Source organism: Salvelinus fontinalis, chromosome 18 (genome assembly GCF_029448725.1).
Source record: "Salvelinus fontinalis isolate EN_2023a chromosome 18, ASM2944872v1, whole genome shotgun sequence".
Taxonomy (NCBI): Eukaryota; Metazoa; Chordata; class Actinopteri; order Salmoniformes; family Salmonidae; genus Salvelinus; species Salvelinus fontinalis.
In genome coordinates this window covers 18,787,431-18,802,114 of record NC_074682.1, presented here as the reverse complement: position 1 = coordinate 18,802,114, position 14,684 = coordinate 18,787,431, and the positions used below count along the sequence as shown (strand labels likewise).

General features: G+C 43.5%; 1 protein-coding gene across 5 annotated transcripts in view; it reads right to left on the bottom strand.

The window, feature by feature from the left end:
* magi1b (membrane associated guanylate kinase, WW and PDZ domain containing 1b) overlaps window positions 1–14,445 on the bottom strand; it is a 197,325-nt gene extending 182,880 nt beyond the window's left edge. For all 5 annotated transcript variants that reach the window (XM_055868483.1, XM_055868486.1, XM_055868484.1 and 2 more), the window contains exon 1: window positions 13,635–14,445. In XM_055868483.1, coding sequence (XP_055724458.1) covers window positions 13,635–13,932 — 298 coding nt within the window. In that variant the 5' untranslated portion in view covers window positions 13,933–14,445. The remainder of the gene's footprint in view (window positions 1–13,634) is intronic.
* Between the last annotated feature and the right edge of the window lie 239 nt (window positions 14,446–14,684).

The window sequence follows — 14,684 nt, the reverse complement described above, 5'->3', positions numbered from 1 at the left end:
GATTTACAAGTTTATCTTTAAAATGGTGTGAAATACTTGTATGTTTGAGGAATTTTAATTATGGGATTTCTGTTGTTTTGAATTTGGCGCCCTGCACTTTCCTTGGCTGTTGTTGAGGTGGGACGCTAGCGTCCCGAATATCCCAGAGAGGTTAAAAAGGCATAACCGTCTGAAATGTCAAAGCATTCAAATGTCAACCAACTGAAAACTGAGAGCAGTGGAGGATGGACAAAAGGTAGCCAAACAAAGGGTTCAGGAAGTGACACAGGAAATGGAGCTCACCCCTGAAAGGGCCCGAGAGACAGAGAGGAGACAATAACGAGAGGAAGGGGAAGAAGAAGGGAAATGAGGTGAGGGTCAGTTAAGAGCAGAGAGAGAGAGAGAGAGAGAGACTTTCCTTGTCTTCCTCATTTATGTTATTCAGCTGTTTTTAATAGATGACACATTTCCTAAAAAGAAGAGGGGTTTCAGGTTCACCGTAGCTTGCCGAACTACAGTGTAACTTTGAACACACTCCAAGGAGAGATCTGAGAACTCTATGCATGGTATGTGAGTAATGGAGCTTGAGCATGACATGCCTCCATCAAACCAGCCCAGAATACTGTATGTCCTCCTTCACCATTACTGTAGTCAGTGTGGCAATGAGAGAAACTGTAGACAGGTACTGCACTGAGTCAGTACACAAGTAGGAGAGGCAAAATGGGGTTTAGGCGAGGCAAACCCGCTCCACTCGTCTCCTCTTATCAGACCATTCACATCAGAAAGAATTATAATCAAATCCTGTGAAAAAAATCAGACAGACTGCCAGTGCCAGTACTGCTGTAAGAGGCAGGGAGGAAAATTAGATTTCTTCCTTAATAGTTGAGATTTTCAAGAAGCCCAGTTTCAGAGGACAGAGTGTACCGTCCGTCCGTCTGGATTCACTTAGTCTTCCCTCTTATTACCAATAACTATTTAGCATATCAGAGAGCCTATTCTCCATATAGTATTACACAGATTGGGGCAATACATCACAGGTATAGGAGCTGTCACCTCTTGTGTAAGTGTGTTGAGTGGGGAAATCATTTGCCTCAGGGCTGGGCATGGAGAGAGGACAGTATGAAAAGGCTTGGAGATGCTGCATATCACCGTTAGATGATGTTCTTGGATAAGAGGTCCAATTACAGACTCCAACAACGAGATGTATACTCTTTGCAAGATGGCGCCGATAGACACGGTCACCCTGTTCATGGCTCCTAAGCAACTTTGCAGTTTTATCATTTTGGGGGTTATTTCTCACCTTATTAGCTCAGAACCTCCATTGCATTATTATATACAGCCTGAAATAACTTGTGGATATTAGAGAGGCAGTAACCAGCATTGCAACCAGAAATACAACTTTCCTGACTGAGATCCTTTGTTTGTACCCCCCAAGGCAATTTCACTTATCCCAGAAACTGGAGAAGAGATAAATCGGAGTGGACTCCGATATACCACCCACTGCTTCAGAGTACATTACTCGCTCGTGTTCAGTCCCTGGACAATAATGTCGACGAGCTCAGGGAGAAAACCTCCTTCCAGAGAGACATCAGGGGCTGTAACATACTCCTCTTCACAGAATTATGGTCCTCTCTGGATATACTGTCCCAGTCCATACAGCCAGTTGGTTTCTCAGTACACCGCGCAGACAGGAATAAAGAACTCTCCGGGAATAAGAAAGATGAAGGTGTATATTTCATGATTAACTACACATGGTGTGATTAAGGTAATGTACAGGAACTCAAGTCCTTTTGTTCACCCAACCTAGAATACCTCACAATCAAATACAGACCGAGAGAAATCTCTTCGGTCATCATCACAGCCGTGTATATTCCCCCTCAAGCCGATACACCGAAGGCCCTCAAGGAACTACACTGGACTTTGTGCAAACTGGAAACCGTATATCCTTAGGCCACATTTATTGTAGTTGGGGACTTTATTAAAGTAAATCATAGGAAAACACGACCAAAGTTTTATCAACATCGCCTGCGCCGCTCACTCTTCCAAAACTTTGACCATTGCTACTCTTGCTTACAGGAAGGCTACAAGGCCCTGCCCCGCCCTCCCTTCAGCAAATCAGATCATGCCTCCATTCTGCTCCTTCCTATAGGCAGAAACTCAAACATGAAATACTCGTGTAAGGACTGATCAACACTGTTCTGGACATTCGGAATCCATGCTTCAAGATTGTTTTGACCATACGGACTGAGAAAGATTTTGGGTGGCCTCTGAGAATAACATTGACTTATACACTGATACAGTGACTGAGTGCATCAGGAAGTGTATATGGGATGTTGTTTACACTGTGATGATTAAAACAGCATTCGCGCAAACCTGAAAGCACGAACCACCGAATTTAACCATGGCAAGGTGACTAGGAATATGGGTGAGTACAAAACAATCCAATTATACCCTCCGTAAGGCAATAAAACAGGCAAAACGTCAATAGAGATAAAGTGTGTGTGTGTGTGGGGGGGGGGGGGGTGTCGCAATTCAACAGCTCAGACACAAGACGTATGTGAAAGGGACTCCAAACAGTCATTTAGTTCAGTTACCTTCACTTTCTTGGGAACAGAAACAATGGTGGCCATCTTGAATCATGTGGGGACAACAGACTGAGATAGGGATTGGTTGAATATGTCCGTAAAGACACCAGCCAGCTGGTCTGCGCATGCTCTGAGGACGCAGCTAGGGAAGCCGTCTGGGCCGGCAGCCTTGCGAGGGTTAACACGTTTAAATGTTTTACTCACATTGGCCATTGAGAAGGAGAGCCCACAGGCTTTGGTAGCGGGCCGTGTTAGTGGCACTGTAATGTCCTCAAAGCGAGCAAAGAAGTTGTTTTATTTGTCTGGGAGCAAGACGTTGGTGTCTGCGACAGGCTGGTTTTCTTTTTGTAATCTGCTATTGACTGTAGACCCTGCCACATACGTCTCGTGTTTGAGCCGTTGAATTGCGACTCTACTTTGTCTCTCTACTGACGCTTTGCTTGTTTGCCTTGCAGAGGGAATAGCTGCACTGTTTGTATTAGGTCGTGTTTCTGGTCGCCTTGCCATGATTAGAAGCCGTGGTTCGTGTGAATACTGCCATCAATCCACGGTTTCTGATTAGGGAAGGTTTTAATGGTCACAGAGGGAACGACATCTCCGATGCACTTGCTAATGAACTCGCTCACCAAGTCAGCGTATACATCAATGCTATTGTCTGAGGCTATCCCAGTCCACGAGATCGAAGCAATCTTGAAGCGTGGAATCCGAATGGTCAGACCAGCGTTGTATTGACCTGAGCATGGGCATTTCCCGTTTTAGTTTCTGTCTATAGGCTGGGAGCAACAAAATGGAGTCACGGACAGATTTGCCAAAAGCAGGGTGGGGGAGGGCTTTGTTTGCATCACGGAAGTTTGAGTAGCAATGATCCAGAAAGCTACCAGCTCTTATCGCGCATTTGATATGCTGATCGAATTTAAGAGGTATGGTTCTTAGGTTAGCTTTGTTAAAATCCCCAGCAACAATAAATGCAGCCTCAGGATATATGGCTTCCAGTTTATATAGAAGGGCCGATGAGGGATCTGCTTGGGGGGAGGGGGGTATACACAGCTGTCACTATAATCAAAGAGAATTCTCTTGGAAGATAATGCGATCGGCATTTGATTGTAAGGAATTCTAGGTCGGGTGAACAAAAGGACTTCAGTTTGTTGTGATTACACCATGAGTCGTTAATCATAAGGCATAAGATAAGATCCCATGTCCAGGGTGGAGGTCCGAACAAAGGATCCGCTTCAGGAAAGACGTATTCCTGGTCGTACTGATGGTAAGTTGACGCTTTTATATCCAATAGTTCTTCCCGGATGCATGTAATAACACGTGAGATTTTCTGGGCTAAAAATGTAAGAAATAATACATAAAAAAAATAATAACTGCATAGTTTTCTAAGGACCTGAAGCGAGGCGATCATCTCTGTCGACGCCATTCTTGCAATTTGAAGGGGTGTTCACACACTTTTGTATATATCTAGTGTAGTTACAGTATGGAATTCACAACTAAATGTTTTCCAGTTAGATCTTATAACTATTAAGTTAACTGTGTAAAATGTGCTAAATGTTCTGGAGTTGCTCATTTGGTTTAGTAATTTAGTAGCTAGTTAGCTAAGTGTTTAGCTTCTTTCAAAATCAAGCTTCACTTGCAGGTAACAGCAGAGAATCCCCTCCTGGATCAAGAGCCTTGCTGTGAGCAAACTGAGTAGCATTTTCTTTGTTACTTGTATAACTTCATGAGCTGGGATGTCGGTCCTGAAAATAGGTCAGAGACTATAAAAATGTTCGCAATGCATTAGTTAGCGTTCTCTATGGGATTTTACATGTACTCGTTAGCATTGCCAACCTTCGAATTACAAAGGCTCAGTGGGGTTTGAAAATAGAGCCCCTTGTGTTCAGTGCCGATATTACAAAACAAACCGGAATGGCACAAGGTCGGTATGAAGTTAAGACAATCTGGATACCGCCCAAGCCTAACGTTAGTATATGCTACCGTACCTGTAGACTTCGTCATTGCTGCACACAAAGACAAACAGATGGTATCCAAGTTCATCCGAGTTCATCCGACTCTGGTTAAGTAGAAAAACTTAATTGCCAGAATCTCGCAGTATCCCTTTAAGACGAACAAGTCAATGCTGTGGATAATCAGTTTGTTATGCCTTCTCCATCACAATTACTGCTAGCAGACACAGTGTAGCAATAGCCTCATCACTAATCCACACCATGAGAAGCAGAACCAAAACCAAACCTAAGGACAACATTAAAAATAGGCAAGTCCCTGTAAAAACCTGTGGCTGACAGAGAGCAGAGACCTGTAGGTGTATCAAGGCAAGGAAACAATAACCAAAAAGCAGATCGAAGGAGGAAAACAGCACTAATGTTAGAAACAAACAGCATTATGTTGTCATCTAGAGTCACATTTGTTTATTTTGCAAGCTACAGCACCCCACAATTTACATAAAGTAGGTTTTTAATAGGACCATATAGTTTAGTCAAATTCGTGTTCTTTTTTTACCATGAAAAATCTGGTATTGTAGTACAACCCTACGTCCTCCAATATATATATATATATATATATATATATATATATATATATATATATATATATATATATATATATATATATATATATATATATATATCTGAACCCTCAGAGTTTGATGCTGGCTGTGTGGCACTTTTTAAAGTGATGATGCAATTCCAAAGCGAGCCAAAAGATCACCACTCTGTGCATTAACATTTTAACTAACACAGCTAAATACAAATCTCCACATTAAAGGGTTCAGAATAGCCTGCAATTGGCCACAAGCATCCGCTTCAAACAGTTTGTTAAATTCAGCTTGTCAGTCTCTCTGCTGGCTAGTCAGGGAGAATCTAAACATAAATAAAGGCATGGAAATGAACTCCTTGACATAGTCATAACATCATTGTTTCCATAGGGGTGTGTGTAGGGCGAGGTACTGTACTGTGAGGGAGGGGGCCACTCTTCTATTAGGTAGAACAACAAAGTCTTCTAGTAAGACAACGTTTCACATTATTCAATACGTTTTTAGGCAAAGGGCAAAGGACCCTGTGGAAACATTCATAGCCAATGGCACCAACAACTATGTTAAAAAGGAGATGTGTATGCCTGTGTGTGGGGGGCATGTTTTCCTGGCGTGCCTGGCTGAGGGAGAGGAGCGGTTGATCGATGGGGACAGAGTGAACAGCACATTGGGGACGCCTCCGGCCCTGACCCGTGGCATCTGCGCCGCTCCTCCACTGCTCCGCTCCCATTGGGAGTCGTCACGGAAACAGACGTCCACCATCACTGCCAATCAGATCACAGCACTACAGAGCTGCTGCTAACTATCTGGCCATGCTAGGAAGGACAGAAGAACAGGACTTTCTAAAAAGTCTATGCAGATTGCTGCCGTTGGGAGGACCGTGAACAGTATGAACACACACACTCACAGAGTATTGCGCAAGTGAGCTACAAGGTATGATGTTGATGTGAAAGAGCGGACCAGCGTGTGTCTACAGGGGTCCACCAGTGCAACACCAGTGTGTGTAGTCTGAACTAGGAGTCATTATGAAGGTGTTGATAACGTGCTGAGTCTGGTTGTAATCTCTGTGCCCAGCAAGTCCTAGGTGTGGATGAAGGGACCAGGACAGGACATGTTTAAAGGTCTGCTAGAGAGAAACATACTGCCCTGCACTGTATATCACCATGGTTATGGCATTTGGCACTATACTACCACCACATATGGATGAGCATATAGATTTAGCCCACCTGTACAGATGATGACATAGCAGTACATGACACCCTGTTGTTAAACACCACCATTTTGGAGCATTAGATAACAGCAGTTTCCAGCTAACAGCCACATGCTTTCCCCATCAAGGGAACCAAATGCTGGTCAATCTCAGCAGCTGACATTTACAGATGAGAGATTTGGAGTAAACTCCTGAAGCCCCCCCCCCCCCTCACACACACAATCATGTTTCTCTAGGTAATTCATAGTGACTAATGAGGGTCTAAATGAATAACAATTATAATTAATGATATTTTGGGTGGTGATTAAATGTCAAATGTGCTCTGAGAGCATGCTAATGCAGGACTTTTATGAACATGAATACACAAAACATATCCTGAACAGACACCAGAAACACAGATGGTAGATGTAAATCATAGTCATGTGTAAAACACACACACATTTGCATCCAATCTGGTTCTCGTTATCCAAATGTGTTTCTTTCGTCGACCCACCAAGTGTCACTACTGAAAATGGTACTTACTAAAATGCCATGTGACACACACTAATCATAACTCCCATGAAGGTCCTTATAGTTCGGATCCTTTTCAAGAGTTAACATGGGGACAAGGGTTCTGCCAAGTCTGCTCAAGTTAGTTCACAGACATCTGAAACCAACCTCATCATCGAGAGGCTCCACAATTCACACACTCAGATGACAAAGAGAGAGACGATAAAACATTGAGAGAGAGAACGGAGGAGCAAAAGAGAAGATGGAGACTGAGCTGATGAAGAAGAATAGAACAGCATGCTAGAGCAGTGCACTGGGGATTCCTCTGGTGTGTATACCATGCCTTGGGCTTCCAGACCAAACAGAAACACACGACCCCAGAGTGTGTGTGTGTGCAGTCTGCTGGCTATTGTGGAAAACACAACCATGTCTATCTAATCCTCTTAATCAGGACAGCCTGTCCTCAAATCCCCAAGAAATGTGTCTGTGTGAGAGAGAGAGAGAGATATGGGGGGGCACCAGCAGAAGCTAATGAGATGTGTAATCGGACCCCAGGGCACTGGTCTGGTCTAAGCATAATTAAAAAGGTAAAGAAAAAAAGCATCTCCAGAGAACAGAGGATAAACTGACTAAATGCAAGTAAAAATAATCAAAGCAAATTAATATTTTAGATTCCAAAGCTGTTTTCATATTTTATGATAATAGCCGAGATAAGGTATGTGTGAGTGTATGGGCTCCTGATTATTAGTATTTAATTTGAACATGGAAGATTCTTGACTTCTATGCCACCAAAACTATTAACATCTACTTCTGCTTGACTTCCTGGTAGCAGTATGCCCGTTGGAGCAATACTGCGTCTAATTTGCGTAAACAACAGCAAAACTGACAGAGGGCTTTGGCACGTCAGCATGCGTCACCCTCTGCCCCCCTCAGCTCCAGGCTGATCACATCTAAATCAAATCAAATGCAACGATGATCAGATTCCTGCATGTGGTGGATGTGAAGAACACAACTGTATAATGGTCAACTGAACCTTCCAACACTGTGTGGGATTGCAGAATGACTGGGGAATGCAATTCCCTTCTGATGTCACTGCAATGGGACGGATTTAAATCAAACTTACCATAGCAGTCAAAGGCTTCACAGTAAGCTCATTCCCAAACCCCTCAGCTATTAGACGCCATACACACTGTGGTACTGCACAGGACTGTGCCTGAGAAACACCTTCCAGATATGGGATTATGCTAATATGACAGCCACATTGACAATGTGGAAATAAGCAGAGGCCTTATGAGTAGATTTGTCAAATGATCCACTGCTTGGGATGTGTTAAAGAGATGGGAAGTGAAGACTGAGAACTGGGAGAAATATCTAGAAGCTCTAAATCTCAGCCATTTAACAGGACGTGTGCGACTGCATCGTCTGACAGGAAATCAAGAGGGGGGGGGGGGGGGGGGGAATTGGAGAAATTAAAGAATGTCACCGACTGTATCCTCCTTGAGGAATGACCATGATGACGAACAGGCTGTTGACAGGAGTTCTAAACATCATGGGTTCACAATTAGAATGGATCTGAAGGGCACAACACCTTCCATCCAGACAGGCAGGCAGAAAGAGCCTGGAGCACAGCTGAAGCAGCTGGAGCACTTCCTTTGTAACTAACACAGGTAAATTAAACCCAGAGATTGTGTCTGAACACATTGTGTAGGGGAAGTTGAGCTGGTCGACTGTGTCAGAGAATACAAAGATGGGGGGGCTGTGGGGGTTCACACAGAGGAAAAGGAAATAAATGCTTCCACATGCAAAGACAGAAGGAGAACAGTAGCAACGCGTAGGTAAAAAATATAGATATATTAAATGTTTAACTTTATCACTGGTGCAGCCAAGCCAGTAAAAACATCCATATTACAACCTATGTTTTGTGATAATTGCTTTGTTTGCTCTATAACCTCTTCGTTCATATGCCTTGACACCGTGATATATAGTTCTAAGGCAGAGACAATAAGATATCACAGTGGCAGAATATATTCAACCACACCTTTGTTTTATCATAAAACCGGAGAGCAACCTCTGTCTGGTGAAGTCCACAAAGCATATTGCATGTAACAAACAGTGACATGACCTACAGCATGGTCAAGTTTCCAACATTTTCGGACCACTAAACAATTGATTTAGAACACCGGAGAGTTACCGCAAGTCGCAAAGAAAACAGGAGCTGCCTTCACTATTCCACGTAATCAAATCACCTATGCTTAGTATAATACAGTGACAACTAAAAGATAACAAAAACAATATAGTCCAATCAACGTAAGCTAAACATGATGTAGCTGTCCATGGTTGTGATTGTCTGTGTCCTAGGCTACCTGGCTAAAATGCTTGCTAGCCTAACTTCTTTTCATGGGCAACCATGAGCCAGCTAGTTAACATTAGCCTTCTACATATTGAACTTCCATCCTCTCAGGCCAGGGGCACAATGTATTCATTTCTGGTTGGATCAGAATCGCCGTTATAATCATTGGCCAGTATGGAGAATTAAGTAAAACCACAAGTCCAAATCCCCATCTCCATCCATGAGTAATTTAGGAAAGGGCCAATAGGCTATACGTGTGCTCTAGCCAACAGCGCACAGATAGAGTTGGCTAGAGTGCGCGGTTGGCTAGAGTGCATGTGTCAATACCAGAGTTAAAAATGTGATGGAAACCCATGAAACTTTTATTTTTTAATCCATTACATAAGATGAATGTGTTTTTATGTGCACTACGTCATCACGCACAGCTTTTTATCTGCAACAAGTCAATTTGATGGAAACATCTCTGGTGGGAAAATGCACACAATGCTTATGCTGATTTTTTTTTTATAAAAAAGGGAAGCCAAATGCCCGCTGGCTTCCCTTGCATTCAATGCTACGGGCGGCAACAACAACAATCTTTTTGACCAGACAGCATCAGATAGATGGGTTACACATACAGAGACAGAGGGGCACGGTTCCGCCTACTCAGATGCTTTCTCCGGTGAGATACACTACATGACCAAAAATATGTGGTCACCTGCTTGCCGAACATCTCAATCCAAAATCATGGCCATTAGTATAGAGTCGGTCACCCCTTTGCTGCTTTAACAGCCTCCACTCTTCTGGGAAGGCTTTCCACTAGATGTTGGAACATTGCTGTGGGACTTGCTTCCATTCAGCCACAAGAGCATTAGTGAGGTCGGGCACTGATGTTGGGCGATTAGGCCTGGCCCGCAGTCGGCGTTCCAATTAATCCCAAAGGTGTTCAATGGGGTCGGGGTCAGGGCTCTGTGCAGGCCAGTCAAGTTCTTCCACACCAATCTCGACAAACCATTTCTGTATGGACCTCGCTTTGTGCCTAGTTAAATAAAAATAGGGCACAGGGGCATTGTCATGCTGAAAGAGGAAAGGGCCTTCCCCAGACTGTTTCCACAAAGTTGGAAGCACATAATCATCTAGAATGTCATTGTATGCTGTAGCGTTAAGATTTCCCTTCACTGGAACTAAGCGGCCTAGCCCAAACCATAAAAAACAGCCTCAGACCATTATTCCTCTTTCACCAAATGTTGCAGTTGGCACTATGCAGGTAGCTTTCTCCTGGCATCCGCCAAACCCAGACTCATCACTCCAGAGAACGTGTTTCCAATGGCGGCAAGATCTATAACACTCCAGCCGATGCTTGGCATTGAGCATGGTGATCTTAGGCTTGTGTGCGGCTGCTGGGCCAAGGAAACCCATTTCATGAAGCTCCAGACAAACAGTTATTGTGCTGGCATTGCTTCCAGAGGCAGTTTGGAACTCGGCAGTGAGTTGCAACCGAGGACAGACAATTTTTACGCATTAGCACTCTGCGGTCCCGTTCTGTGAGCTTGTGTGGCCTACCACTTCACGGCTGAGCTGTTGTTGCTCCTAGATGTTTTCACTTTACAATAACAGCACTTACAGTTGACCGGGGCAGCGCTAGCAGGACAGAGATTTGACGAACTGACTTGTTGGAAAGGTGCCATCCTATGACGGTGCCACGTTGAAAGTCACTGAGCTCTTCAATAAGACCATTCTACTGCCGATGATTGTCTATGGAGATTGCATGGGTTGTGTGTGCAGTTTTATACACCTGTCTGCAACAGGTGCGGCTGAAATAGCCAAATCCATTAATATGAAGGTATGAAGGGGTGTCCACATACTTTTGTATATATATTGTATTCAGCCTCTTGCGAATTAAAGGTAAATTATGAAACAGAGATATTATAATTATTATAGATTTTTTCTTGGTACATTTTTTGGGGAAGCCTGGCTTCCCTTGGCATCCATGAATACACACCCACTGAAAGAGATTCTCGACCTACCACCCACACTGCCATAAATCTGAGCCACAGGACCAGCTAGCTATACACGCACCACATTTTTAAAAAGTTTAACTTCTTCCTTTTGGATTTACAACAGATTGTAAATCTGCTGAGCCTGCAATGTTTCAGGCTAGCCACACATCACGTTGGTGAAACTTAAAACTTGAATACCACTGTAAATTAACTGAATGTGTCTTTGCCTTTCCTTCGGACTGATCCCTGGCTGAATAACTGACTCAGTCAGCCCAGTGTAGTATATTAGGAGGGGATTAACAGCATCACATGGAGTTATGCTGTGCTCTGATGTGATCCAGACACTAAATACCTCCTCACTGACCCCTGACCTTGATGCTGTGTTTCATGCTGCCTGGTCTGATGGGCCCAACCCCATGGAGCGCCATACACTGATCCCTCAGCAAACACACAAGGACTTGCTAAATAACACATGGGTCCATTAACTATGGGAGCCTTGAGGTACACTAATCCGTTTCCATGTTAAAGCCTGTGTGTGTGTGTGTGTGTGTGTGTGTGTGTGTGTGTGTGTGTGTGTGTGTGTGTGTGTGTGTGTGTGTGTGTGTGTGTGTGTGTGTGTGTGTGGCAGGGTAGAGGAAATTTAGACCAGGGTAGAGCCAGCCGTATAGATTATTTTTTTTATCATAATTTCAGACATGACAATAATCTGCAACCAAGTTCCCTCAAAAAGAGTTTAGTGTTCAGACTAGATACCCAACAGACTGAGACAAAATGTATGAAATAGGAAATGTCAATCAAAAGCATGTCTCTCTCTTTATGATATACAGCAGGAGTCCTTTCAACAAAGCAGGGAGTGTGGGAATGCATGTCGAAACTACGCACATATTACATAATCCAGTTAATGACTCTCCCAGAGCTACCGACTGTGTCAATACAGCAGCATGGCCACATAATGGCATGTGGCACCCGGTGGCAGCTCAGTACTGTGTGTACTGTAATCAACCCCCCTACAAAACAACACAAACTGTTGGCCGTTAAAAAGCCACAATCAGCACCTAAAACACGCTATGCCCGGCCTGTACTCTGAACTTGAGTGAGGATGCAGAAAAGTTCACCACCTGATGGACAATAACCTAATCAGCACCGCCTTTTGCCTTCGCATGCATCAAACTATGAAAATGACAGACACGGCAGGTAGCCTAGTGGTTAGAGCGTTGGGCCAGTAACCGAAAGGTTTCTAGATCGAATCCTCGAGCCGACAAGGTACAAATCTGTCGTTCTGCCCCTGAACAAGGCAGTTAGCCCACTGTTCCCCGGTAGGCCGTCATTGTAAATATGAATTTGTTCTTAACTGACTTGCCTAGTTAAATAAAGGTTAAATAAAATAAAAATTAATTTGAGCTGAATTAGGACATTTAAACTGAACATAGGATACAGATGACCCTTGTTGCCAAACATATTTTCTCAATTAAGCCTGAATAGGGAGAACATTTCCTAGACAGCATACATTTTTAAAACCTGAAATGTCATATGGTCATGTGACTGTATCGCCATGGCATCCCCTCCTCCATCCCTCCAAACAGGATCTGGAAATGAGCCTGGTAGAACACTGGGACTGGAGTGGGAGCTGATTGGCCAGCTTCCTGATATTGTCTCAAGTCATTATGAACATGGGCAGGATGGCCACATTCTTCCTATTAGCCTAGACAGAGGGGATTCATCAACCATAACTAGAACCATGTGACGTGGACTGTGTGTTGAGTTGGGAATTTGTTGTATGAAACTGACAAGAATGTAGGTAGTCCACAGGTTGCCCATCAAGTGGCTCTTGATTTGGGCCAATGAAGTAGGCCTATGTGCTCAGCGTTTATAAACATATACAAGTGGAAAAACTATTTTTGTGATTTTCAACCACAAAAAAACGTTTTTCAAATCAGTCCGATCCCAGAGTGGCATAGACACTACATCATAGCTCTGAGCGTTCATACAAGCCTGCCAGACACACTGGGTTTGTGTCACATTGGCTTATTGTCAAACTACAAGGCCAGGATGAGTCAAGTTGACCATGAACAGTTCACCCTGGCCAGAGCTGCTATTTGTATGCTTTTGTTAATGTTGTCATCTTCCTGCTATGGTATGAGCAGAGGTTGGGATGTAGTCAACTATCAATACGTGCCTTAGGCCTAATGGGTAGGCGACAGCCAAGATATCAACTACAGCGTCGGTATGGTACGCTCCAATCCTAGGTCATTTAACTGCTGAAATGCAAGGCATGTGGGTGTTGTTTTAAGGGGAAAAGGGCAATTCAACATACATAAATCACTCACAATGTATGAGTATGTATATATCTGACGGAACTAAAACCTTGAATGTGATTCTGAAAAGTGGGAAATTATTTAGTACATATTTATTACATAACATTTTAGTGCCTTGTCCACTTTCATACATCACTCAGTGTGGACGAATGAGGCGCTCTGGGACGCTCTGCTGCTGCTTCAGTGTCATCTCTTACCTTGTCTGACCGTTTTCAATCTGATGGGACCATTGCAATTATTTATCACTGTCTGTACATCATACAGGGGCAACCCAGAGATCGAGAGGTTCTCTACTTCCAATATCAACGCCCCCTCTGTTAATTTTCCATTCTTGTAAACCACGATACCATCGTTAACTTGTCCGATGTAGGCGAACTCTCCGTTCTCCGCACCACCGAGCAATTGCACATTTAAGTCACCGCGAGCGTCTTTGAGGACCGCGCACTCGTTAACTTTAGTGGTCCAGTGATTCTTCTTTTGGATCACTTTGGACATGATGAATATCCGACACCAAACAGGTGGTCTCGCCGACTAATAGCAATATAGACAACACAACGTGTCTCAGAATATAATATCAAAATCAGACGCAGCAAACTTTCTTTTTCTTTCCGTGAAGCATGAGGGCTGCTGTCAAAATGTCATTCACGCAACAACAACAAAAAATCAAGCCATTCTTGTCCAATGGACCACTTCTGTAGAAGTCATGAGCAGCTGGTCCTAATTTGCAGGTATTGTTTTTCTCATCTTCCTTGCCGAGTAATCTCTTTTATATATATCTTCGGCGTCTGCCAAAGTACCACTAACCTACAGTATCCACTTGTTAAAATCGTTTCTCAGTTCCTTGTTTATAAAAAACACTTTGAATATTTTCCGTTCAAGATCCAAGCAATGGGGGTTTTCTTTGAATACGCGGTGAGTTGGTTGGTGGTACCACACAGACCACGGCTCCTTTAAGCAGGTACAACGTTTTGTTACATTTTACCCCACTCCGCGTGCTGTAGCGATCGAGAGGTGCTGCTAGTAAAATGAGCGCATGCGTCCGGTTTCCCTACGGAGTCCAGAGGGATATCCTGCTACACCTATTACAGGGTCCTAGTGCTCCGTTGGCCAACTACTAACATGGTATTTAAAAACACAGTAAATTAAAGCACGGATAATATTGACTTTGACCAGGACTATTGTTTAAAAGTCATATTCTTAGGAGGTTTAATTGCAATTCAATAAATTGATACCAATGAGGAGGGAAT